General features: G+C 47.9%; 1 protein-coding gene across 5 annotated transcripts in view; it reads left to right on the forward strand.

The window, feature by feature from the left end:
* LOC135806284 (scm-like with four MBT domains protein 1) overlaps positions 1-24899 on the forward strand; it is a 42150-nt gene extending 17251 nt beyond the window's left edge. For 3 of the 5 annotated variants that reach the window (XM_065320446.1, XM_065320445.1, XM_065320448.1), the window contains 19 exons: positions 477-843; positions 1548-1844; positions 14128-14255; positions 14497-14601; positions 14862-14997; positions 15331-15428; positions 15657-15894; positions 16210-16328; positions 17406-17631; positions 18513-18528; positions 18983-19041; positions 19286-19378; positions 19661-19836; positions 20343-20547; positions 21325-21381; positions 21844-21968; positions 23033-23120; positions 23453-23580; positions 23950-24899. In XM_065320446.1, coding sequence (XP_065176518.1) covers positions 477-843; positions 1548-1844; positions 14128-14255; positions 14497-14601; positions 14862-14997; positions 15331-15428; positions 15657-15894; positions 16210-16328; positions 17406-17631; positions 18513-18528; positions 18983-19041; positions 19286-19378; positions 19661-19836; positions 20343-20547; positions 21325-21381; positions 21844-21968; positions 23033-23120; positions 23453-23580; positions 23950-24081 — 2793 coding nt within the window. In that variant the 3' untranslated portion in view covers positions 24082-24899. Of the gene's footprint in view, positions 1-476; positions 844-1547; positions 1845-5969; positions 6370-9551; positions 10212-11114; positions 11426-13084; positions 13323-14127; positions 14256-14496; positions 14602-14861; positions 14998-15330; positions 15429-15656; positions 15895-16209; positions 16329-17405; positions 17632-18512; positions 18529-18982; positions 19042-19285; positions 19379-19660; positions 19837-20342; positions 20548-21324; positions 21382-21843; positions 21969-23032; positions 23121-23452; positions 23581-23949 lie in introns of those variants that run through there. The other 2 variants (XM_065320449.1, XM_065320447.1) reach the window with 2 other exon arrangements.
* The last annotated feature ends 177 nt before the right edge of the window (positions 24900-25076 follow it).

Raw genomic sequence — 25076 nt, forward strand, 5'->3', positions numbered from 1 at the left:
TGTACCTGACGGATTCGAAGCGTGCCACGAATGAAGAGGCTTCCATTCGTGAAAACGAGCTCTCCGCAGGGACTCTGACGAATCCTCGAACCCAGGTGACGAATCAGCATTCGTTTCGTATCCGTACGCGTGGTGCGAAAGGTCCCTAAATTAAGAGGTATGTCCTCTTTAGTGGAAGCCAATGTATGGCTCTGGAGGGATGGAGTTTTCCGTCATCAGACGGATTGGACAATGGACATGCACATTGATGCTGTTGATTGGGGACAATCTACTATAGAACGTTGGCGAGGATACATTTCGTGCTTGCTCCCATTGCAGATAGCCTAGCTGATAATGCATTTACACAGTAGACATCAGGACGATTCTTGGAATGGTCCCTCTTGTATCCCCGTAGGTGGAAGAGCAATTCATGTGTATGCACTATGCATGTGTGCATATGTGTGTGTGTGTGTGCACCTTCTTGTTATCCGCTACAGCACTCCTACAATGAAGTACGCCTTGACCAACTGCTGCCAGCAGCAGCTGAGGAGGCAGGACAATATCAGGGAGCAACACCAGCAACACATGCACCGCTGTTAGAAGAAGAGCAGTCAGAACGGGAAGCACACACATTGGAACACAAGCAACAAGAAAGCCAGACCGAAGCTGGTGCACCACCTAAGTTACAGTCAAAGCCGAGCTCGAAAAAGCAGCCCCAGCAGCCGAAGACTCAGGAGCAACATAAAAAGCCTGCGGGGAAAAAATGGACTCCGAAAAAGAAGCCAAGTGGGACGGCAAGTTCGCCGTTTAAAATGGTGACACTCCTGCCTGGTCTTGATGTTCCAGAAGAAAGCATTGTGGACAGTAAGTAAGCAACTGTGTGACAGCTGCATTGAAGTGCTTACTACACGGCACAGCGCAGGGATACAGACACTGTACCGCACAGGGCAGGGGTGAAGTCTGGGTCCCCCCCCCCCCCCCCGTACGTTGCATTTAGCATGGCAAGAATATTTTGGAAAATTGGAAAAAAATGGGTTACTGGGTAACTGTTTCCCCTGCCCACCCCCTACTGTTTGACCTTGCTAGAACCTTGGTCAGAATTTCATTGGCTACCATACTATTATGGTCCACATGACCGGCTGTACATGTTATGGTGCATACATGCCAGTGTGTGTGTGTGTGTGTGTGTGTGTGTGTGTGTGTGTGTGTATGTGTGTGTGTGTGTGTGTGTGTGTGTGTGTGTACTCACGTCGCACACTTTTTCAATCGAGTCAGCACCTAACATGTAGTTATGTTGGACTATGTTGAACTCAGTAGGCTGCTTGGTCACCATGCCTGACTCGCTAGCTTGAAACTATGCGGAACCTTTGTCGTTCTCGGATTTCTGCTTTCCGAGTCCTGCGTACCAAGACTGAGTACATAGCTGATCGAGACTTGGTAGGGCTAAGGCCATACACGGTTCATCACAATGCTACTCTTGACTAGCACGGTGGATCAGTACTGTGCTGTGACGATTCTGAGTTGCTAGTACATGTAGTAGATGCCATCGCGCTGTGTGTTGTGTACAGCCACAGGAACATGCAAGCGTTATCGCTGCGTTATATGCCCAGCATACAAGTACATGTCGCAGATGAAAAGGAGAGATGCACCGGTACCGATTCTGACAACCAGCGGTGAAGTACGCATTGCCTTCTGCACGATGCGTTGCAGATCCAGGTTCTGCGTGCAGCACGCGGATTTGCCGTACGGCGGAAAGATACATCCATTGCAGCGTATCTCTGTTCAGCAGCGGAGCGCAATCGAAAAGGAGCTGTCAGAATACGACCCTGGGATGACATCCGCACAAACATCAATGTCTGACGAAGGTATGGCATACCGGTATGCACAATCATGCCGCTTGTTCACATTACAACACATGTTGTACATTGCATGGACAAACATTGCTTGGGCATTGTGTTTTTGATTTCTTTGGTTTGGAGATGACAAGATGCCGTGCTTTGTATCATGGGCTATCATGGCCGCTATGGTGGAAGGCCGGACGTGCAAAACGGACTACATTGTACTAGTATTGCTACTCGGAGCACGCCTTGCAATACATGTAGTGCGGCCAGAATCGCTCCGGCAGAACACCAAACGCCGGCAGAACACCAAACGAGGACGCATGCACTCGCGTTTGGAGCACTCGGTTTCACCGGCAGGGAAGAAGAAACGGCCAAAGGACATGCTGTCCACCTCTCGGCGGCCAAACAACAAGGCCGTCACAGCTGGGGCGGCCTCACTTTTTCGGCCGTTTTTTTTTTTTTTTTTTTTTTGAGCACACTCCATGCATGATCGCAGCTCAGCCCAAACGTGGCAAATAATGAAGAATCCTTGTCTCCGATCGTGGTTTATTGCAGAATCAAAAAGTCTTTCATTGCACTCACAACACACTGAAATGGCACCAAATGCCTGGAAATGCTTGCAAATTGGCTTCAATTTTTGAAATTTTTCCCGTGGGAAGATAATGAAGAACCCATGTCCCCGATCGTAGCGTCTTCTTGGTTTGTTGTAGAATCAAAAAGTCTTTCATTGTAGTTACACTGAAATGGCACCAAATGCCCGGAAATGCTTGCAATTGGCTTCAATTTTTGAAAATTTTCCCGGGGGAGGACCCCCGACCCCCCTTCCAAGGCCGCCCCACCTCCAAAGTCGGTGCGACGGGCCTCAACAATGTAGCCCTAGCTAGGAGACACCACTTCAGGTCATCGTTTTCCAATCGCTAAATGCGTCTCATGATCCTGTGTTTTCACCGGTGACTGCTGGCATTCAGGCATGATGCCGTATCTCGTGGCTCAGATTCTGAGTGCGACACGCAAGCATAAAGAGGTCTCCTCCTCAGCCATGGCAGCCGATTTGGTGCTCGTATCAAACACTACAGCGAAATTGTCAAAGAAAAGAAAACCATTTGGACCAAAGATGGAATGCGAGTAATACTGTAATACTGTACAGTGATACGGAACATTTCCCTTGCCACCCAGCAGCAATACCGTGCCAGGATCACATTTCCCTTGCCACCCAGCAGCAATACCGTGCCAGGATCACATTTCCCTTGCCACCCAGCAGCAATACCGTGCCAGGATCACATGCACACCAAGTATTACATTATCGCTGCTACACGAAAAAGCACCAATCCGCAGCGCACAAAGAGTAAGGAATTAGCCAATAAAATGGTAGGCTGATGATGAGTACAACACATCATGTGTCTAAGTCGCATTTGGGTACATCACTGTTTGTTTCAACGGATCCAGGCTCGAAAAATTTGAATTCAAACCAGCACAGCTTTGGCTATGGGAGCAAGGTTGATCCCCTCCTTCTTTTTCACCAAATATGGTACTCTGCACACCTGGATTCTGAATGATCGGTATACGCAGGATCATAGCGGGGAACTTATCGGTACGTTCTTGCAGAAATCATCTTCTATGCCGGTTTCCACACGAGAGAGCACCTTTTTAAAATGTACCTTCTCTTGTGGAAACCATGGAGACGTAGCATCTTCTAGGTAGGGAGATGACATAAGACCATTCAATGATTGTACTGAAACAATGTTTATTGACACCAGGGAGTAGTAATACTACTCCCTGGTGTCAACCCAGACTTGGAAGTTCTACGCAATGTGATGCGTGATCTAGGTCTACGTAACACACAGCTCCATATTTGGCACTATCCCAAGGGTTGTCGCGGTTGGAAATGGGAAAGCCGGGAGCCACGCCAGCATTGTTTCACTTTCCACTAGGCCGTGTCGTCTACCTGGATACCACGGCACCCTGCAGGAACTCAATTCTGTGCACCACCTAGCGAATTCGACCCTGGTCATGGGTTTGATTGGACTTGAACGGATCTGCAGGACTGGAATTCGACCAAACCGTAACGAACATAACCTTTGGGCCAAACAGTACCGTACTGAAGGACAGCCAATCGCATGCGTGTTAGATATAATAGCCTATCTCAGGGGGTCGTAGCATCTGGGGAAGACATGCGGGCGACTGGAACATGAAACGATGTGGGTTTCGCTCCCCGGGCTGCCCGTTCTAGTCACCCTTGGGGCAGGGCCGGTTTATGCATGCTCACACATATTTACGCCCATCACGGGTCTGGCCCGAGTTTGTAGGTCACGTCAGGAGGTCAAGGCCACAATCGTGAGTTGCATAGACCACGGATCAGATCGGATCAGGTCACACTTTACTTCCGAATCCGGGGTCGAGACGAGGCGTACACTGTTTTGGGATGATCTCGCGTCAGCTGCGTAGCTGCTACAGCTCCCTACTCCCTAGGCCCTGACACATGGCCGGCCTACACTGTGGATACATTGCGGCGGCGTACCGTGCAGGGAGACGGCCCGGGTGACTGTGCCTCTACATTGTAATTCATGGCGGGTTGACCCGGCTGGGCTGCGGCACTGCCCGTTTTACAGTCGCCCTTGGCTTGGGGCAGGGCAGATTGACACATGCTCGCATATGGCATCGCTCGCCCTTGGGGTCAGCACCCAGCACGCAAAGTCCAGGAGTCGGAGTTGCATAGACCGTGGACCATGGATCAAAAATCTTTCCGTGAAACTCTGAGTTTCATATCAGACGATGAGTGTTTCAAGACCACGGATCGCTTACGTACTCCCTAATCCGAGCCTCTGAGGTCTAAACACACATGTTTCGGGTACAATGATCCCGTGTCGTCTCTCTCACCACGACTCTACATAGATCTACCAGCTGCTGTACTTGTACATGAAAGAAAAACAAAGGAGATGTGTACATTGTCGTGTTATCGTACGAAACGTGCGTACCCGTTTGGGCGGTATGCCCCAGTCGCCCTGATCGAACTGGCACATTCGAGTTCGAGTGGCGGGCGCCTTTGCAATAGGCCTTATGCACGTTGTACAGATGCACGAAATCCCGTAGAATCTTGTAGAATCCCGTAGACCCGGATGGGTGTAACTGTTGAATGTGCAGGACCCTATTGTATTTACTGCTATTTTCACTATAAAATGGGCCCTGAAGGCATTTCTTACGAAAACTTTTTCTGGCAGAGATCTAGCTAGTCGTTAGTTCAATCCCAAAGTGAAGAAAATGGAAAAACGATTGCTTGCCATGAATTATGAGGCTTATGGGGTATTCACACGACAGGCACTTGCACGTTTTACAGGAAGTGACATACGAGAAAAAAAGAAAAGTGACTGTGTGGATTCACACAGCTGCACTCGACGACAGGCACGTTTGCATTTTTGAATGCTTCACCGACCAGTAGCCATGGGTATTTCAAAATTTCAAAACACGCATACAATAATTCTCATGCTCTAAAGAGCCGCTTAAAAAATCAAGTCTTGTTTCGCGCTTTTTGGTGTAAATGTACTCGTGCACGCCACGATTATCGTGAAAGTGGGCCCCCAGCTCGCTTGCACTTTTCAGCCACTTTTCTCGTTCACAGGTAAAATACCATAGCAACTAACTTTCCGGTGCACGTGGATTTGCCTGTCGTGTGAATACCCCATAAATGGGTCAAACGCGTATGTATAGTACACAATGAACGGCCAACCGGGTACGGGTATGTACACACCTACGACCCTAGTAGAGTACTAGTACAGAACTTCGTACATCTGTACAACGTGCATAAATAAGGACTATTAATGTTCGTGGCTCGGTTTGCTACATCTCGATCTGGCTGTTCGAAAAAGTATACAAAAAGTCATGTACAAACAACAGTCATAACGATTTACTCACAAACATGATGTCGATAAGCAACACTGGGGAACTTCCGAAGTAGAAGTAACGTTAGTTGCAATGATTATGTACAGCTGTACTGGCTTCGAGGCCTCCTGGGCATGGGATCGACCTCTTGTGCCCTTCAATTCAGCTACATTTTTACTTTCAACTTTCAAGGTAACTGGTTGCATTTTCCGAGCCTGCATCGGCCGCGCCGCAAAAGTACTGATGTCTGGGATTTTTGAAACCAGTTGTCTCCATGGTAGTCTACAAATGAGGCGCCTGGCCGGATCAGCTGGGTCCCCGCTCGACGCTTGGTTCACGGTGCATGCGCAATGTATTTTTTTGGTTCGGCCCGCAGGAAGATACGCATACGCTGGCGGTACGCTCGTGGTCGATCGTTCGAGGTTTGCGTTTCACTTCGCACTGCTTGCAGTTGGCGCGAGGCTTTTCCCATCTGCTGACTGCAATGAACTTTGCTCCACGGTGTTCAGCGACGAAATTTACTCGCTCCTTTTTGTGCTCTCGTTCGTTGCTGGCTTGAGTGTGCGGTCAAGTAAGCTGTTGGAGCGCTGTTGCTGCTTTTGTGGATTTCGTTATTTCTTGCGACGGAAGAGCACAGCCACGGCCGACGGATCGTCTACCACGGACAGTGTCGGTAAGTTGTGTTCGTGTATGGAAGTTCGGTGTGTTTTGACCAGCTTTTGAACACCATGAGTTGGGTCATGGCAGTATCAATTTCCCTCACAGGTGTGGCCTGTATTTCGATGTCGCTTCATAAACCATGGGGTGGCTGCCTGTGCCTTTCCCGTCGATTGTGAATTACAAAACTTGGTTTTCGTATCTTCCCCACCCACCATCGCCACCCGAAAACCTGCCTCCGGAGCTCCGTCGAAAAGCTCTGTCAGCTGTGTGAATGGAGTTGTTTCGTTTTGCAACATTTCCCAAGATCAATGGATATCATTCTACTGACCACATGCACATGTTGTCTGGACATACACACAGGTTTGAAATTAACTGAAAAAAGACCCTCGAGGCCGAGGGCAGCCGAAGCTCACGAGCTGGTGCATGATCATGGCCTGTTTTGGTTCTTTCTTGTCATGTCCTCGATTATCCTGTCCTGAGCTCCTGACCCTATCCTGTCACTAAAACAGTGCGATGCAGGAAGTAATGGGAAAAGCCAACAGCTGGCCATGACAACCTTATGCCTGACAAAAACCTTCGTAATCGTAACCTCCACGTGCAGCCCCGGAAAGCTAAAAATTAAAGGGGAAGTTTAGGCAAAAATTAAAATTTCACCAGTTGTAGTCTTCGGGGTGCTGAGTCGAATGGTCTTGGTCCGAGAAAGCTGAGACGCTCCCTTCCTACTTGAATCCCAATCGAACTCGCGCACTTCCACCGAAACTGGGTGACTGCGCCCTACTAGATGGGGATTTGCATGCAAAATGTCGCTAAAAGCGCCATTTCGTTCTTATAAAAGCACGGATGACCGCGATTGGCCCATATGTTGTAGTCTTTTGGACGCTGAGTCGATTGGTTTTGGTCCGAAAAGGCTGCGATGCAGCGTTCTTCCTTTATTCCCAATCGAACATGGTTGAACAAGTGGTCACGTGCTCCTGGGTGCCCAAATCACCTGGTCACCACGCCAGCAGGCGACAACTTTCCCACCAAGGTTCAACTCGAGTGACAGGACTGCACCACGCCAGCAGGCGACAACTTTCACACCAAGGTTCAACTCGAGTTCAACTCGAGTGACAGGACTGCACCCAAAAAAGGTCAAACAGGCTAGTAAGTTGTACTCTGCAGGCACGGTGACCAGGTGACTGGTGTACGCAGGAGCACGTGACCGCTTGTTCAACCATGTTCGATTGGGAATAAAGGAGGAACGCTGCATCGCAGCCTTTTCGGACCAAAACCAGTCTACTCAGCGTCCAAAAGACTACTTCCTCCGTATACAAAAACTTCGTGACTTTTTTTGGAAGCTGCGCACAGCTCTGAAATTGTTTCGTTTGACTTGGAATAACACTCGTGGCATTGTCTAACCTGTTTACAAGCTATATACAAAGAAAAAAGCAACTCAGACGAATGAGATTGAGTTTTTTCAGAGTCTTCGTCGCTCATGTCATTGTCACCTGACGACACTGACTCCGCATCGTCAACAGTCGCTGCTTCCGCTCGCATTTCGTTCAGATTCTTGTCACCTGCAGTGATGATCCGACGCTGGACATTGGCTACGTCCTCTTCATCTCTAGAGCTGTGTACGAATCGGTGTCAACTATATTCAGTTGTTCCAACCCGCAACCTCCGTTATGCCGTGAAACGAGTCGTACAAGCACATCCACACGCTTCGCATTTTCTCGCCAGGATAATCCTCCCAAGCATTCTACAATGGCTTCGAGGAGGTCCCTGCGATTCCCCTTGGCGACAAAGGAGGCGCCTGACTGGAGAGAGGCGAAGAAAGCCAGGCCATCGACATTCTGATCCTGAGTCTGCGCTGGTTGCACGACGACTGAAATGTTTCATCTTGCCGTGCGAGCGAAACAAATCGATGTTCTCACGCTGCGTAGATATGGGACCGCGCACCGCAAGTACCAGAAAACGAGCCTGGCCAGTTTCAGGGCAGCGAGTGCCGCGTGACTCCGTGTTCCAGCCACGAGCTACACTTCGTCACTAGTGCACTGTGTCAGTTTCGAGCAAGTAAGTGTTAGTTTTTTTCATTTGACTCTTGAGTTTCTATCGGCAACGTCCTCACACGCATGGCGTACGTGGAGAATCTGTTCGCGATCAACCAAACTCACCTCGACATGGACGTGGGTTGTCGATGACAGCCTTTGGCGCCGTTCGTGGAGCAGGTTCTTGCTCAAAAACACCGTTCAAAAAAGTCACGAAGTTTTTGTATACGGAGGAAGTAGTCGACTAATCCATGGAGTCGTGGACTCTTGGTGATATCCCATAGTTATAATAGTATCAAAATAGTATTTTCTGCCATCGAATTTGCAGTCTGGATGTGATTTGTGCAATGTCCTCTTTGATACTGAGAGCCACTATCCGCTCCCCAGTCACGGTAAACATGAGGGTACACCTCCGGCTCTGACCTTGACATCCGACAGTGGCACTGCATCGGCAGCTTTCATTGAACGCGTTGCAATTGCATTTTTCGACCGGTTCACGTAGCATGTGTCCATTGCGTACTGATTTACGTAACCATCAACATTTCTCCTTCTACGAGTTCCCTTAGCACGGCGTCAAAGTGCATGACCACTCTCCTAGAATAGGGATGCACGAGACGAAACTCGCTGCAAATTTGTGTAGTCGATGTTGTACATGTAGTTTTCAAGCTGGTGCTTCATGGTTTTCACAGTTTTCGACATTGTAATGTTCAAGCTGGGGTCAGATTTCATTGGCCCTGACCGTGGCTGCTGGCAATAAAAACACACACACACACACACACGCGCGCACACACTTGGACTGAGTGGAGGCTAGCCTGCTATTGTGCTATCCATGCATACACGAGACATACGAAAATGCAGTCCCCGGTTGGACTTTGTGCTGGCCATGTTTATGGTGGTATCGTATTCCTATTCCATTTTTCTTGACAAACACTGTTAGGAAAATTGATGCTAAGTGTAGGCAGTGCTTAGGTCAACCTGATGACCAACACGTCACGACCCGCTCGCGAGACCTGTGGATTCACACTGTGCCACGATATGGTGTTGTCTATCACGCATGAAGGAACAAGACGATAATACAGATGGTGGCAGGTATTCTGTGTATTTGGGCTCCATACATGCATGTCCAATTATGTATGTGTATTCTTCATGCCTTTCCTTCTCCATGTAGGCTCTGTTTGGTTCTGTGGTCCAGCCATGTCGCTAGAAGGAGTAAATCTATTACCCGATGAGCCACCTCTTCATGATCTTCCTGAGTCTAGTAAACTGGAGAAGCCAGAAGAAGTGAGGCTATTGCCTGACGAGCCCCCTCTTGATGCTCTCGCAGAATCTAATAACCTTGAGAAGCCAAGTGCATCATCAGACCTTGTTGCTGAAATCGATGAAAGTCCAGAGGATGACTTACCGGCTACTATCCCTGCTGAGCAGATAATCGACGATGAGTTGCCCCCTACTATCCCTGCTGAACAGATAATAGCCGATGAGTTGCCAGCTACTATCCCTGCTGAACAGATAATCGACGACGACTTACCGGCTACTATCCCTGCTGAACAGATACGGAAAGTTATTACTGAGAGTGCGGCCGCTCCAGAGGCAGAAGTACACAGTAACGTTATACCAGCTGCTGCTGTTGCTGCTGCTACAGCTACGCATGTTGTTGCTGTCCCACAGGCTGTTGCTATTACACAGACTGTATCAGCCGCGCCAGTTGTACAGAACGAAGCAAGTGCTGAGCATTCTTACGTTGAATCACTCCTGCAGTCGTCATTGTCATCTACCGGTGTTCAGAATGGTACCCTGCTTGTTGTAACAGAAGGCTCCACATTTCCAAGTAAGTGTCATGCATAGTGGTTTTGCAGTCGTAGCATAGGACCGGAGGGTGCACCCGGTTTGCTGGCAGTACTCAACACGGCGTAGGCAGGACGTAATACACAGAACAACAAGGCCTAGCAAGGCTAGTCTGTGGCTACACTCTGAGTCAGTTTCATGCTTACGCAATCATCAGACTGCAACAGAGTAGCGACAAACTAGCCTTGCTTGCCCTTGTTGTTCTGTGCAGTCGTAGCCTTCGTATACTGTAAAACGGGTAACGTTTGCGACAATAAATGTTTGCGTTTTACAAATTGAGACTGGTTTGCACTGTTTAATGTTTGCGAGTCGTTCTACAGTTGTTCTACACAGTCGAGTCAGTCCTTGCACTGAACTTTACATGGCGCGAGTTTGCGTTGTTCAAAGTTTGCGATTCGGTGCCTCTCGCAAAATTCGCAAACATTTTTACGTCGCAATAGTTACCCGTTTCACAGTATGTGTCAACTATGAAGTATGACTGTGTTTGGCTGACTAAGAAGTTACTAAGGACCCTCACTATTGTGGAGACTTGCGCATTACTCTTTGCCTCAGGTAACCTGATAGTGTGACTAATGATTGTTGAGAAACGGATTCTCGGATACTACAATAGATTGAATAATATGCTGAGTGCACTGTGCAATGATAACAATGCTCCCTATTCGCTTCCTCACCACCCTGTCCTGCAGGGAAACTCTTCCGAACCAGTCAGGTTTTGAATGGCAAATGGGTATTGAATTGCAGATCAGCACTAGCGCACCATCGCACCTCGACATTTTCCACTCCGCTCAAAGGCTCCCAAATGATGACATAGTCAGGTCACTTCATTGCACGGTTACATTACGTAGTATTGTGTGCTGCCTCGTTTTCTTTTGCCGTATTGTTGCAGCTGTAACAGCTGCGTCACCAAATAATGTCTTCACACCAGTGACGGACCTGAACAGCAGTGATGCATTCCAAGTCACTGCAGCACCAATAGTGCATGTAACTCAGCCATCAATTGTAGCAGCACCTGCTGTGATCCCAGAACACAGACCCGCAGGAAGACGACCTGCTGGCAGCGCGAATGGCAGTGTCGGTGGCGATGAAATTAAAACCTGCGAGTTCTGTCAAAGAAGTGGCCCGGCTAACACATTTTATTCCGCAACGAAGCGCTTCTGCTCCGTCGGATGCTGCCATCGTTTTTCAGCCTCCCATCAGGTGAGTGCAGCGCTTGTGCATGTACTCACTAGTGTCCATATCCAGTTGCTTGTGATCACCGAAGCCATCAATTTTTGATACTAAGGAATTTTGAACCAAGATGGATTTACGAAAGGAATTTTGTAGGCGATGTGTTACGAATCTTAGTGGTCAAACGAATGCTGAGAAGCTTCGAACGTTCGTTCTCGAGTCGACATTCGAATGTCAAGTTGACCGCCCAAACGAATATCGTAACTCACAAAACTGTGAACTCTGCACTCGTAGCAGCGATTTTCATGCATGCAAGCACATACACACGTCTACTTTTGAAGCCGTGCCGCACTGTCTTCAAGAGATGACTGTCTGTCATGTACATATGTGTGTATGCCATGTCATGTAACTAGTACTAGTAGTAGCTGGCGCGAGGTGCGAAAGTAAGTAACGTTAGTTGTACATGTACGAGGCCGGATGTTTGTGGTCCGATTACGAACTGGCCCAGACTCGAGTCGGTGCGCGCGTGAACCATGTGAACTGTGTTGTGGACTGGGTGGACTGCGTGCACTGCACTGGTGCTCAACTGATTACTTCCTCAAGATCGTACAGTAGGTCTAGTCTGAGCAGTGAACTCTAGTCTGGGTTGAACGTTGCATGCGCATGCAGTGCATCGCGCCCGGCTGTGAAACTGGCAGTGCAGTGCCACAGGCGATTTTTGTCGTGACAACACTCGACGGTCTGTCTGAAATAATAATTATTGCTGAGAGCCGTCGTCGAGTCTTTCTTCATCAAATCCACCCAACGTTCGTCATGGCCGAGAAGAGTAGGCGCTCTGCCGTATGGGATTTCGGAATAGAGAAAACGGCTGACAATATTATCTTTATTCTCACGACAATATTGCTACGTGTACTCGGTGCAAGCCGCCGAAAGACTTGGCATACCATGGCGGAACAACGAATTTACGTAACCATCTGAAGGACGTTCACCATGTCGACTTGGATGGCGCAGGGGCGAAACCCAAAAAAGGACAGAGGGATAACTGCCTTCTTCAAGGCAAAGAAAGTGCCAGCGGCTAGATCCTCTGGATGCGACTACCGATTGGTGGAATTTGTGTGCAGAGATTTTCGACTTGTGAACGTAGTCACCGGTGCGGGGTTCCTTTCGCTCATGAACTACCTCGAGCCTGGCTACACGGTCCCGTCTGCCACTCAAGTGACAAAGCTAATTCAGCGGAAGCAAGTCGCGGGCCTGAAGTTGCTGGTGCAGTGGTGGAGAACCTTGAAAAGGCCAGCTCCATAGCGCTGACTACAGACCTGTGGACAAGCAGACGAATGGAGGGGTACATCACCATCACTGTCCACTTCATAAATGAGTCATGGCATCTACAGTCTACAGTCTCTGTTGCAGACTTGCAGTGTGCAATTTCGCTTATGATTTGGGTGCCTTTTTGTTACATACTGGTCGGTAGCTATATATTCTTAATCATGGAACGTGCGACATTCGTTCGGTATTCATTAGGAACATTCAGAGAAGGTTCGATTCGTTGTTTAGCACATTCGTTTGACCACTAGCCGAACTTACGATATTGCATGACCTCTGTTTCATAGTCTTTAACGTTAGGAACATTAGCCCATTCACCTGTAACACGACTTTCTCTATCCATGTTTTACTTTCTTTTCATTCAAGCGTCCCCGTCGAGTTGCAATGCGTTCCATGCGTGAGTCGAACTCGGCTACTCGTCCTCGTAAGGAGTCTCGCCGAGAACGAGAGCGTGATCGTGGAAGTGAGCTTTACCGCAGCAGTACCAGCTCGCAGGCAACTAGCTCCACGACCGAGACATTTGACCCTCCGTATGATATGTACGGCCTGCCTGATTGGACGACGGAATCCTTGAACAATACATCAGCAGAGCTGGATGACATCGGTGCGAATGTAGCTTGCTTTTGTGTTTGGCCACGTCATCAGAATTGCCAGTGCCAGTGTTCATCATGTCGTCGGATGTACTACAGTAGCAGCCACAGTCATAGGCGAGTCATTGTCTTACCCACTGCCATTCATCTCATCGTAGATCATGCCATTCCTGCAGCTGAGCCACACACACTTAATACACTTAATTCGCCACACACACTTAATATACTTAATTCTCATAGGCACATGCTTCTATTATGGTCAGGCCCTTTGCTGCTGCTGCTGTGGTTGATGCCGCTGATGTTCATTTGTCGAAAAATCATGTTCCCGGGTGTACTTTCCTATTCAAAATGTATACGCTTGGTTATTATCCGTCTTGCGATTGTACTCAGATGCATCCATATCTTCACACACTCTCATACGTTGGTCTATTCAATCCTCTCGCCGTGTCTGCTGCCTTCCACCTGTCATTTTCGCCCACTGCCGTTTCACTGTCACTTCACCGCCATCACTGTATCTCGTTGTGTGTGCCGTTTTGGGTAAATACTTGGGCCATTTTTGCAATTGCACTCCTTATTTACTGGTTAGTTGTTTAATTGGCCTGGAATACTGGTTGATGTTTTCCAGGACAGGGAGATTCAGGTTGATACTAGACTAGTAGATATTTTCCAGGACGGGGAGATTCAGGTTGATTGGGGGCATTCGCAAGCATTCTGGTACGTAACGTTATCACCCAAATCTGTTGCGATGTTTAGTCTTATGGGTAAATTTAATTTAATTCACATTCTCCTTTTCCCCCCCTTTTGTTGATGCTTGAACAGGTAGTCCCTTGTTGCAACCATACCATGTTACATCAGCACCTACAGCTGCTGGAACAAAGAAGTTTGATTGGGTGTCGTATCTCCAGGAGACAAACTCTGTGGCTGCTCCAGAGTACTGCTTCCTCGAGGTATGAGCATGTCTTTGGTTGTGACGAGAGTAGAGCGAAACAGACAGCTAGTATGCCGGATCTTTGACTCCTTGATGCAGTTGAATGTGTCTCTTTGTATTCGTGTCAGCTCTTCCAGATCTCTCTTTGTGCACTTGCCACTCGGGTCAACCGAATCCTGCGAACAAGTCCTGTTTCACCCTCCCTTTCGGGATGATCCTGGATTCAACTCATTGGTACTTTCTGTGCTTTCTGTGTCCAGCGTCATCTCCCCCAGCGCAATATGTTCGATGTGGATATGAAGGTAGAGCTAGCGTGTGACATCACCCAATCACCCAGCAATGCCTACTTGATGACAGTGACACAAGTGAGTACTTTTGACGGTCGAAGGGACACTCCAGTCTCACTTTTGAGGTAGAGCTTTTGGTGCCCAAGGCGAAGCTAGGTGTAGTTGTTTTATGGTAAGGATGGGCCATGCCCAAAACTTTGGAAGTAAGAATGTTTGGCAGTGAAAAGTGCACTTGTGTGGTTGTTGAGAATGTGTATTGATACTGTTTGAATTCCAGTACAAGTAGAATGAGTTTTGAGCTGTATTGCTTGCATGTTGTTGTACTCAATTGGCTGCAGGTGATGGGTATGCGCGCGAAGCTGTCTTATGATGGTTGCCCAGATGCTCCCTGTGAGGTGCGCAGCATCGACTCCACTGATATATTCCCGCTCGGATGGTGCTCCGCACAGGGTGGACAAATAGTTGCTCATCCAGGTATGCTGCAAGCATCCATATCAGTTTCACTGACCACACAGGACTTGCTTTGCAGCTTAATGTCATTTTGCCTCTCTTCATAATGTGTATTTCGAAGTAGTGAAGGCTATGATTGTAATAGCAGATTTTCTGGAAGTGATCACCGCCTGTCTGAAATAACTTCAAATAAGTACCTCCTTATTTCAGGGCTTTTGCGTTTTTTTTCTTCAAATTGGGCGAAATTTCAGGGCTAGCGAACTACTAAGTGCCTCAGCCAATGTTGCCGAAAATACGGTGGCTATGGTTTTACTGTTTTGTTTTGTCTGGTCTTGGGGCTGAATCTATTTTCTTTAGATTGCCCAACATCAATCTCACAAAACTGGGCGGAATTCTTGGAGAAGACCCTGGCAAAGGCAGTTGGTGTTCCGGACGGTTATTTCCCAATGAAGCCGGTAAGTATCAGTGTATGCATGCTCTACTAGAACTACATACTCTAAGTTCAGAAATTTTCGGTATGAGGGCAACAGGCCAGGTTAGGTGAACTGAAATTTCCGGTACAGAGAAGCAGTTCCCTATTTATTTTATTTTATTTCACCGTCCAATGGCAGAAGCCAATGCAAAGGAGGGGGCGTTAGCCAGCCATGGCATTTGATGTTCATATGTTGGTTTGTGTGTTCCAGTCTCGATCTGTCCCCGAGTACCTACCGGGTCACAAGTTGGAGATATCGTTGGCAGAGGATGGTCAGACCCGGTACTGTGTGGCCACTGTGGCTGAAGTGTTATCCACCAGTGTCATTATTCATCTAGATGGTTATGAGGACGACAGTACACATTACCACAGCTTGCCACGTGATACCACACAGCTGCATCCGGTCGGCTATTGTAACGAGCGGGATCTCAAGCTTTGTCCTCCAAAAGGTATGGCACTAGCATCTGTAGACCTGCAGCGGTGTGCAAAGCTGTTAGGATTGTTATAGTCAGCTATGGACTGCATATGTGCTATGACTGAGTAATCTGTATAAAAGGACATCTTTCTAATTGTGTATTTTAGGCGAGGTGGACTTGCCTGCTTTGGAACAGAAAGCTTAGTGGCTCCAGTTTGGTGTTTCATTGCAGGATATACCACTATGCTTGTAGAGATGCTTAACTATCTTTTGAACTTAGGTTTCCTACTGGTTTTGGTGGTTGGGTGTGGGGGCGGTGGTCGTGGTGGTGTTATTGATGCTAGTACAGATGGTGTGCCTGGTGGGATGTCGTTTGTCACAGGTGTAACCGATGAAGTGTTCGACTGGGACAGTTATCTCCAGTTCACTGGGGCTGTGGCTGCACCAAGAGACCTGTTCCGTACCACTGTAAGCCTTGTTGTAGCGTACTTACTTTGCTTCACTTCATGATGGTTTTCGTAGAGAATGTCGCGGTGTACATGTACTTGCAGCCCTATATTGATTGTCTGGTTGTAAGTGGCTTGGAGAGCACATTTCATACAAACTTGTACAGTAAAACCTGTAACTAAAGACCACCGTGACTAGCGACCAGCCTGATACTAAAGACCACTTCGCCAGGGACGGACTGTCTCACATTCATACATGATTGGGCGATGAAACCACTAACTAAGGACCACCTGCCACTAAAGACCGCTTTTTCTGGCCCCATGGGGTGGTCGTTAGTCACAGGTTTCACTGTACATGTAGGTATTATTGCTGTATTGAATTAAATATAAGCAAGTGTCAAGGTGACAACAATTTAAGAATAGCGGCCAACAGGATCAGCTGAACTGACATTTCATAACGACCAGACACACACACTGCACTACTAGATCACTTTTAAACTGCAACTTGTAACCATGCCAGGCATGGCACAGCACGGGGAAAACATGAATTAGAATTCTAGTACACCTGCAACAATCAGGACTGGATGCAAGATGACTTCCTCCCCACAAAACACACGCACATGCTCCCTACCACTCTCTCCTTCACTCAACTCACTATTGGAATCTTTGTTGGCGACACTGTCATTCTCTCTTCTCCTTCTTCTCATCCACCCTGTCCATGTCCCTCATACTCTGTTTTTGCCTCTGCTGGCTGTGTCCCTTACTGTTGACATAATTATATCATGTTGTGGCTGGCTGTCGTTCTTCTTGGTCTGTTCATTGTTGGTGCGGCTAAAGTAGGTATTTGAGTAGAAATGCATTCCAACATTGTAGTCTCTTCCGCTACTGTTGACAGAAGTGGCGGCGCTGTCGCAGGCCACAGCAGCGGCAAGACTGGGCGGGGCCTACCCCCAGCCCCGGGCACGTTTCTGATTGTGTTGATAATGAATAGCCATGGCATGCATAGCCCCATCGCACACTGCACACTGGCTTCATCCGAGTATAATTTGTGTTGTTCTGTGTGTCTGTGCATGTGCGTGCATGTGTACGTGTGTTTTAGAATAACCTCTTCCTTCCCGGCATGAAACTTGAAGCTGTCGACAATCGTAATCCACATATGATCTGCGTAGCGACCGTGGCTGAGGTTCAGGACGATACTATCAAGGTGCACTTTGACGGCTGGTCAGAGAAATTCGATCTTGTGGTGAAGAAGGACGACGAGAATGTCTTCCCAGTTGGCTGGTGTGCAAAGTATGGCCATGCTGTGCAGCCACCTCTTGAAAGAGGTAGGTTTCTGGAGCAATTACTGACAGCTCACCATGTCAGCTGCAATGTGTAGCCTGGCTGGTTTCTGGCATACTTGTAACAGGGCTACCACAGTACACTACTGCTGTGTGCCGCAGAACGGACAGGCTAGAACTCACCAAGCACAGCGTACTTGTATATACTTCGAAGTACGTGCGGAGAATCCACCCAGTTCTTCGGCACCTGGCAGTACTGTAGGTGCCAGAGATAAGGTGTTCATTACACTTTTGATTGCCTGGCTCATAGAAAGCTGGTGAAGTAGAGTGTGTGTGTGTGTGTGTGAGAGAGAGAGAGAGAAAGAGAGAGATTCCGTGTTTGTGTATGAGTATGTTAGCATGAAATAATGCTAGCTATGCTTTTGCAGCCAAATGTGAAGACAAAAAATCTCCTAAGTACAGTGCAACCATCTGGCACACACATACACTCGCGCGCTCGCCCGCGAACACACATTAATCATTATTGTGCAATTATGCGCGTGCTGCACCTTTGAGCAACGCTCCACTCCCACTCTCCAAACATACACACCTTAGCTGGCGCATTTCTCACATTCCTCAACTTATCATTTTTCTACTGCACCTTACGGCATATCAACTGCATTTCTTTGTTGTTACTAGTAGTCTTTAGTGGTATTGTTTCACACTGAGGATGGGCTATGCCCCAACAATTTGCTGCATGTCGAGAGAGTTTAGTGGCAAAGAGACTATGTGCAAGTGTTGAATATTCTGGCTGAGTAAAGTGATGTAGATGATTATTTTATCTAGTATCTACTTTGAAGTACTGATAGTGTGTTTCTTGTTGTTGCTGCTGCTGCTGCTTTGTGTGCTTATATATCCTGTTTATGCTGTGGTTACCGTGTGCTCAGGTGCTCTTGGCAAGCAGTAAGTTGCTCTTGTGCATATTTTGAACATTGCTGTTTGCATTTAGCTAAGCTAGACTAAGCTTGCAGTGTACTTCAATCGTGGCCAAAGAAATCCGACCTGCGAATCAAAAAGTAGCGCCGCGTTTCCGTTTCAATTACATCATGCACGTTCGAAAAGCCGATTCGAGGGCCGCATGAGCTTTGACGCTGCTTTCGGCATTTGGGGCAGATTTCTTTGGTCACAACTGTAGTATATACACCAGCAGTTCTGCTTGCATAATGTTATTATGCCGTCAGAAGTGCTTGTCTATAGTGTGATATAAATAGTAATTATCAGAATGTGTTATTTTGAAGTCTCCTTTGCTATGTATGTGTTGAATAGGTGTGGTGAGACTTCCTTCAGCTTCATACCTATAACGTACAGAGCAGATTCTATGTGTGACTCTATGCGTGTATGTATTACTTGTGTATAGCGTCAGATCACTGTCAGCTGATGCAACACCGCTCACCCCTACATCATATAACCTAGGCGGTAAGGTATTAGGCTAACGTCTGCCGGTGAGCGTCAGTTTGCCAATGAAGGATACATCGCATTAATTCAAATGTGTGTACCCGTGCTTTTTGAAATGTTAGTGAGATTGCTGCAACTTCATACCATGTTGTATGATCACTGCTTGCTGTGTCATGGCAATGGTTCTATTCTCTAAGTTGACTTGCTTGAGTGTAACTAATGTATGTATCCATTTGCTGCTGCTGTTGCTGCTTGCCGTACGTAGGCAAGAGGAGGAAACGCAGTGAAGCTGGTGCTGGTGCTAGTGCCGGAGAGCCGCTCAGCAAGCGTAGACTCAGCACACCCGCTGCTCCTAAGGGTAAGTCCCTAGTCTGCTGTTCTGTTCAGGATCGCGTCTTGGAACTGGGTGTCATTCTCAGTCTGGCAGTCTGTGTGCAAGTACATGTACTGCGTTTGCACTTTCTTTCTTTTCAACTATTCATGGCACCTGAATGTCTGCATGAAGCCAATGTCTGTACTTTACTGTACATGCAGTAGGAAGAGTACCTAAGCTCTCGCTAGTTTGCAGCTCAACGTGACCTACTGTCGGCATTTGTGACCATGTTGTTATCATTGTTTCCTTGTCGGTGTGTCACTACAGGTGCGACTCCTCGGGCTGTGTTTAACATTGAATGCGATCATGGCCCATTCCTGGATCCACGCAAAGTGAAGGCTCTCCCTCATGAGGTTTCAGGATCCTCTGTGGCTGTTGTGCTCCAACGAACACTACAGCACCTGATCAACGCTAGCCTGGATCGGAGAAGCGTCTTTGACTTGGTAAGCTATCACCTCATGGTTGTGAAGCTGTATACGAGGGTTGCCTGGTGCTGTTCAGTGTCTTCAGAGGCTGTGGTGTTGACCTTGCTGATGTTGTCACGCTCTACCCTTCGTACTTAGTTCAAGCTGTGCAGTGGTGTGTGACCGTCCACATTTACTATTGTCCTTGTGGGCCACACAGTGTCCGCATCATTGCCTTTCCCTGAACTTGTTGAACCCTTTGCTTGAGTTGTTTTGCCATCACCTCTTTATTTTCCCAATTGCCATTTCTGGCGCACCCGATTTCCCTTTCCTACCCTATTGTGAAGTTTCCTGCATGTACATCTGCTACTACATTGTAGTTCTTGGCCTTCTGACTGATTGATATGAACTTTGAACTTGGGTTATGTCTAATTGTCTACAGTGTTGACGTCTCTATATTCCTATCTATCTATCTCCCTTTCTCTTTCCCTTGCTTAGTCCTTCTCTCACCGCTGGTGTGTGTGCCTTTGTGTTGTTGCTGACAGGTGAGGCCGGGCCACAGCACTGCTATCGTGCAGTGTGTCCTCCCAAATGGGGAACGTCTTCTGAAGCACTTGCAGATCGTTGATCGCAACAATATTCTCTGGGGCATTATCAAAGGGATGCTGAACAAACTGCAGTGCTGCGAGCGCTTCATCACTGCACGCAACGTACAAGGCCAGTGTGTGCGATGCACAACTGCCGATGAGAGTAAGTGCCTGCTGGTTGTTCTCACTGTTGCTGTTGCTGCTGCTGCTGCTGCTGGGGTTGTAGATTGAAGGAGCAAGCACTGTAAAGTAGAAAATAAATGCAGTACTTGCTGCATTAGTGTAATAGTCCATGCTTTTTTTTCAAGCCAGGCTTCTAGTCAAGCTGTAGCGCACAAACGATGCTCAAAGTTATGCGCTTTTATATATCTGCACACTCCTTGAATTTCAGAGCTATTCACGCTTCATGCTACAAGTCATACTTTTATACAAATCTCTACCGCAGTTACTTGCTGAGTAGCTCAGTGCTGCTGCTTGTCAGTTATGGTGTACAGTTGTGCAGCAAATCATTTGCTATTCATTCTGTGTGGGAATATTGTATTTGCAGTGCTGTTCGCCTGTGTTCATCAGATGTGTGTACTAGTACAGTATGCTGTGGGCATGTCCCCAGTGTGTGTCTGGGTGTGTGTCTGGGTGTGTGTCTGGGTGTATGTCTGGGTGGGTGCCTGTGTGTCTGGGTGTGTGTCTGGGTGTATGTCTGGGTGTATGTCTGGGTGGGTGCCTGTGTGGATGTGGGTATGGGTGGGTGCCTGTGTGGATGTGGGTGTGGGTGGGTGCCTGTGTGGATGTGGGTGTGGGTGGGTGCCTGTGTGGATGTGGGTGTGGGTGGGTGCACGTGTGGATGTGGGTGTGGGTGGGTGCCTGTGTGGATGTGGGTGTGGGTGGGTGCATGCGTGCATAAACTTACACCCGTCTGTGTGCCTACTTTTAACTTGTGCAGTAGGTTTGTCGGCTACATCAAGTGGAGGACACCCAGGTCAAGCTGGAGCATATGATGGTATGCCATTGAAGATACGTAGTTATAGCAATGGTGTTTTGTTTCGACTGTCACTCTGTCTCATTCTCTAGGTACGGCTGACTATCTGAGAGCACGGCCCGTTTCCGTGCCAATGTGACATTTGTGTGCAAATATTGGCTTTTCTTATTGCCTATCGCTATTCATGGTGTCATTTCCCAACCTAATGTGGCTGGAGAACAGTAGTAGCACCCGAGTGCAGTGATCAGTACAGTGGAACCTGTCTAAGACGACCGCTCGATGGACCTTCAAAATGTGGTCTTTGTAACCAGGTGGTCTCCTTATCCAGGGTCTCTTGACTGGACATGACATCCCTTGGTCCTTGTTGCAGTGGTCTTCTGGGGCAGGTGGTCGCCTTGACCGGTTTCCTGTCCATGTACTAGTGCTGGATGTGTACTCTTCCATCATGCCATTGCATGTGTTCTGCTGATTGCATTGCCTCAGCTGCATCGGTGTCCGGCACTCCTGTCGAGCAACACTATTCATTGGATGGTCCCTGGCTCAGTGCAAATGGTTCCGCACACAGCGTCTCCAAAAGAGAAGCTGATGGCATATCACCATTGCCACAGGTTAGTAACTTACACAAGAAGCTTGTCTAAAGCCCACCTCAGGACTGGGTCTGTATAACTGGTCAATGTAAAACTTGATCTGCATCCGTTTGCAAGAATTTTGGAGATTAGGACAGTTTTTTATTGCACACTGCAAACTGTATTGTGCCATACCAGTACACATGATGTTACTGCAAACCTTGTCAAGACTACTGCACTGCAAACAACGAATCATGGCATCATGCAAACACTCCCGAGTTGGAAACGTTCTTTCGGCATTTCCTGTATCTTGTAAACAGCTAGGAAAGTTACTGTGGAAATTGTAGTTCTGAAATATAGTATACTTGAACCGGTGTTACGCTATTAGGTGATGTCTGCAACATTGCGTTCTACTCTTCATAGCTCAGAGTATAGCTGCTGTGTTTGACATTGGTTGATAGATATACACCTGGCAATATGGTGGTAAATACACGCCCGCGCACACACGCTCTCTAGGCTGCAAAGTTCTGGTACAGAGCTCACCTTCTCACCACCACCACCATCAGTTCGCGCCTGACGCCTAGTCGATGCATGGTTGGCGGTATCCGACATAGCAGGCTGGTACATCAAGTAGCGCATGGCACATAGAAGATGACACAGCAACGACATAGCTCGATTGCGACGTACGTTTCGTCCCCGCTGGACTCATCAGGCAATATCTTCTTGGATGTCTTCATACTGAGCTTGACTCGGGAGAATGAAGTTGAAGACACCACTGCAGCTGTACTTATGGTTGATAGATATACAACTGGCAATATGGCGGTAAATACACGCCTGCCCACACACGCTCTCTAGGCTGCAAAGTTCTGGCACAGAGCTCTCCTTCTCACCACCACCATCAGTTTGCGCCTGGCGCCTAGTCGATGCATGGTTGGCGGTATCCAACATAGCAGGCTGGTACATCTAGAGAGCGTGTGTGGGCAGGCGTGTATTTACCGCCATATTGCCAGGTGTATATCTATCAGCCATAAGCACAGCTGCAGTGGTGTTTGACACTGTCTTGATAATTTGTTCTTGGCGTTGTTTCCCTTTGTGTGTGTGTATAGACATACAACCCAAACCGTCCAGTGGTTACTAGCAGTGCAGGGGGTTCTGTCCTGCTCAACTCTCACTCTAGCATGGGTAGTGATGCAGGTAATGTACTTGCTCATCCTTTACCCTTGTCTCCCGTCTCCTCTCTCTCTCTCTCTCTCCCTCCCTCCCTCTCTGTATCTCTCTCTCTCTCTCTCTCTCTCTCTCTCTCTCCCCCTCTCTCTCCCCCCCTCTCTCTCTCTCCCTCTCTCTCTCTCTCTCTCCCCCTCTCTCTCTCACGTTGCCTGCTGGCCCCAACTGTATCTTATGACTTCCACTGTATGCAGCAGGTTGTTCACAGCTGGCATTGTTGCTTCTTGTTTTCCCCACCACAAAGTGTAAACCTGTCAGACAATGGTTGGTGTCTTTCTATATCACTCTGCTGTCATTTTCAGGTCTATTCAACAATCCGAAGATTGAGCACCTTGCCAACAAGAATCCCAAGACATGGACAGTTGATGATGTGAAATCTTACTTCGAGAATTCCGAATGCTCCAGCCATGTGTCAACACTTGTGGATCAGGTATGTGTTCTATGTGGTGTGTCACAGTGTGTGTGTGTGTGTGTGTGTGTGTGTGTGTGTGTGTGTGTGTGTGTGCGTGTGAGTGTTGTTTGTTTGTTTTGCTTTGTTTATAAAGCGGCAAAAGCACAAACTCGCGATGAAGGTCCGCACCCGGGGCGCCCAGCACATGCTCTGTTCGTGGTTTGTACAACATGCTTCCAGGTTTCTGAAAAAAATGTGGCTTCAATGAAATTGTCCGCCCTGGACTAGACCAGCTGCGGAGTTGCACGCTCTTGTCTCATATTTACTTCAAAAGTATGCACTGGGAATTTGAGCATGCCGTTCTCTTACATTCTGTCCTTCACTGGTATGTTTGTGTTTATGATACAGGAAATTGATGGTAATGCTATGCTACTACTCACACCAGACACACTGGTGCGCTTCATGGGATTGCGTCTCGGCCCATCACTGAAGATCTGTGGACGTGTAGACGGCTTGAAAACAAAGTGGGGTATTCATTGACCCCAGTGTGACGCCATCAGCGGTGTGTTTGTCGGCGTGCATGCACGTGTTTGTGTACGTGTATAGAAGTGTGTGTGTGTGTGTGTGTGTGTGTGTGTGTGTGTGTGTGTGTGTGTGTGTAGAAGTGTGTGTACGCGTGTGTGCGTGTGTGTGTGTGTGTGTGTGTGCGTCCATAGATTCATGAGTCACGTAACCATACTGGAATTGGCCATTTCTTTCATGCACAAAAGTCCAAAATAATCAAGCATCAATACAATGGAAAAGTGGTGTGGCATTGCAAGTAGTTAATTTGCATCACACAACCCCTAGTATATTATCATGCTCACTTTCTTACGCTGTCGCCGTCTAGTTGTATGATCCCAATATTACAGCCTGCTTTTCATCAGCTTGCCGTATCACACATGATCTTGAGTGCTACCTGGCTGGCATGCAAAATCCTTTGTGTGTGTGTGTGTGTGTGTGTGTGTGTGTGTGTGTGTGTGTGTGTGTGCGCGTGTGTGTGTGCGTGTGTGTGTGCGTGTGTGTGTGTGTGTGTGCGTGTGTGTGCATATATGTGTGTGTGCATATGTGTGCATCTACCCATGTAACAACAGTTGTGTTGTCGTATGTTTGCTCTGTGCTGATGTGGTTCCCCCTTTCTTCTCACATTCTCATCCTTAGTCTTAGGTTTTTAGCTACTAATGTCTGGCATGTTGCTGCTTCCATTGCTGCTGATGCCGATGCTGCTACTCTGTGTGGTGATATACGACGCGCGCTGATGATACCACGCATTTGGCACAATGAAAATAATGCTCTAGAAACAGAAGCCTGTGCCTTTACCCTGCTGGTGGTGGTGGTGGTGGTGGTGGTGGTGGTGGTGGTGGTGGTGTGTTGCACTTTGCCCGACAATGAAGCCAAAGTGTACCCAGAGCCGCACATGCACAGCTCTCTCGGGGAATCTGTGAACAGAGACATTTGACTGGGCTCTACGCATGAAAGCGAGTCCGTAGCCAAGA

Source organism: Sycon ciliatum, chromosome 1 (assembly GCF_964019385.1).
Source record: "Sycon ciliatum chromosome 1, ocSycCili1.1, whole genome shotgun sequence".
In the NCBI taxonomy this organism is placed as follows: domain Eukaryota; kingdom Metazoa; phylum Porifera; class Calcarea; order Leucosolenida; family Sycettidae; genus Sycon; species Sycon ciliatum.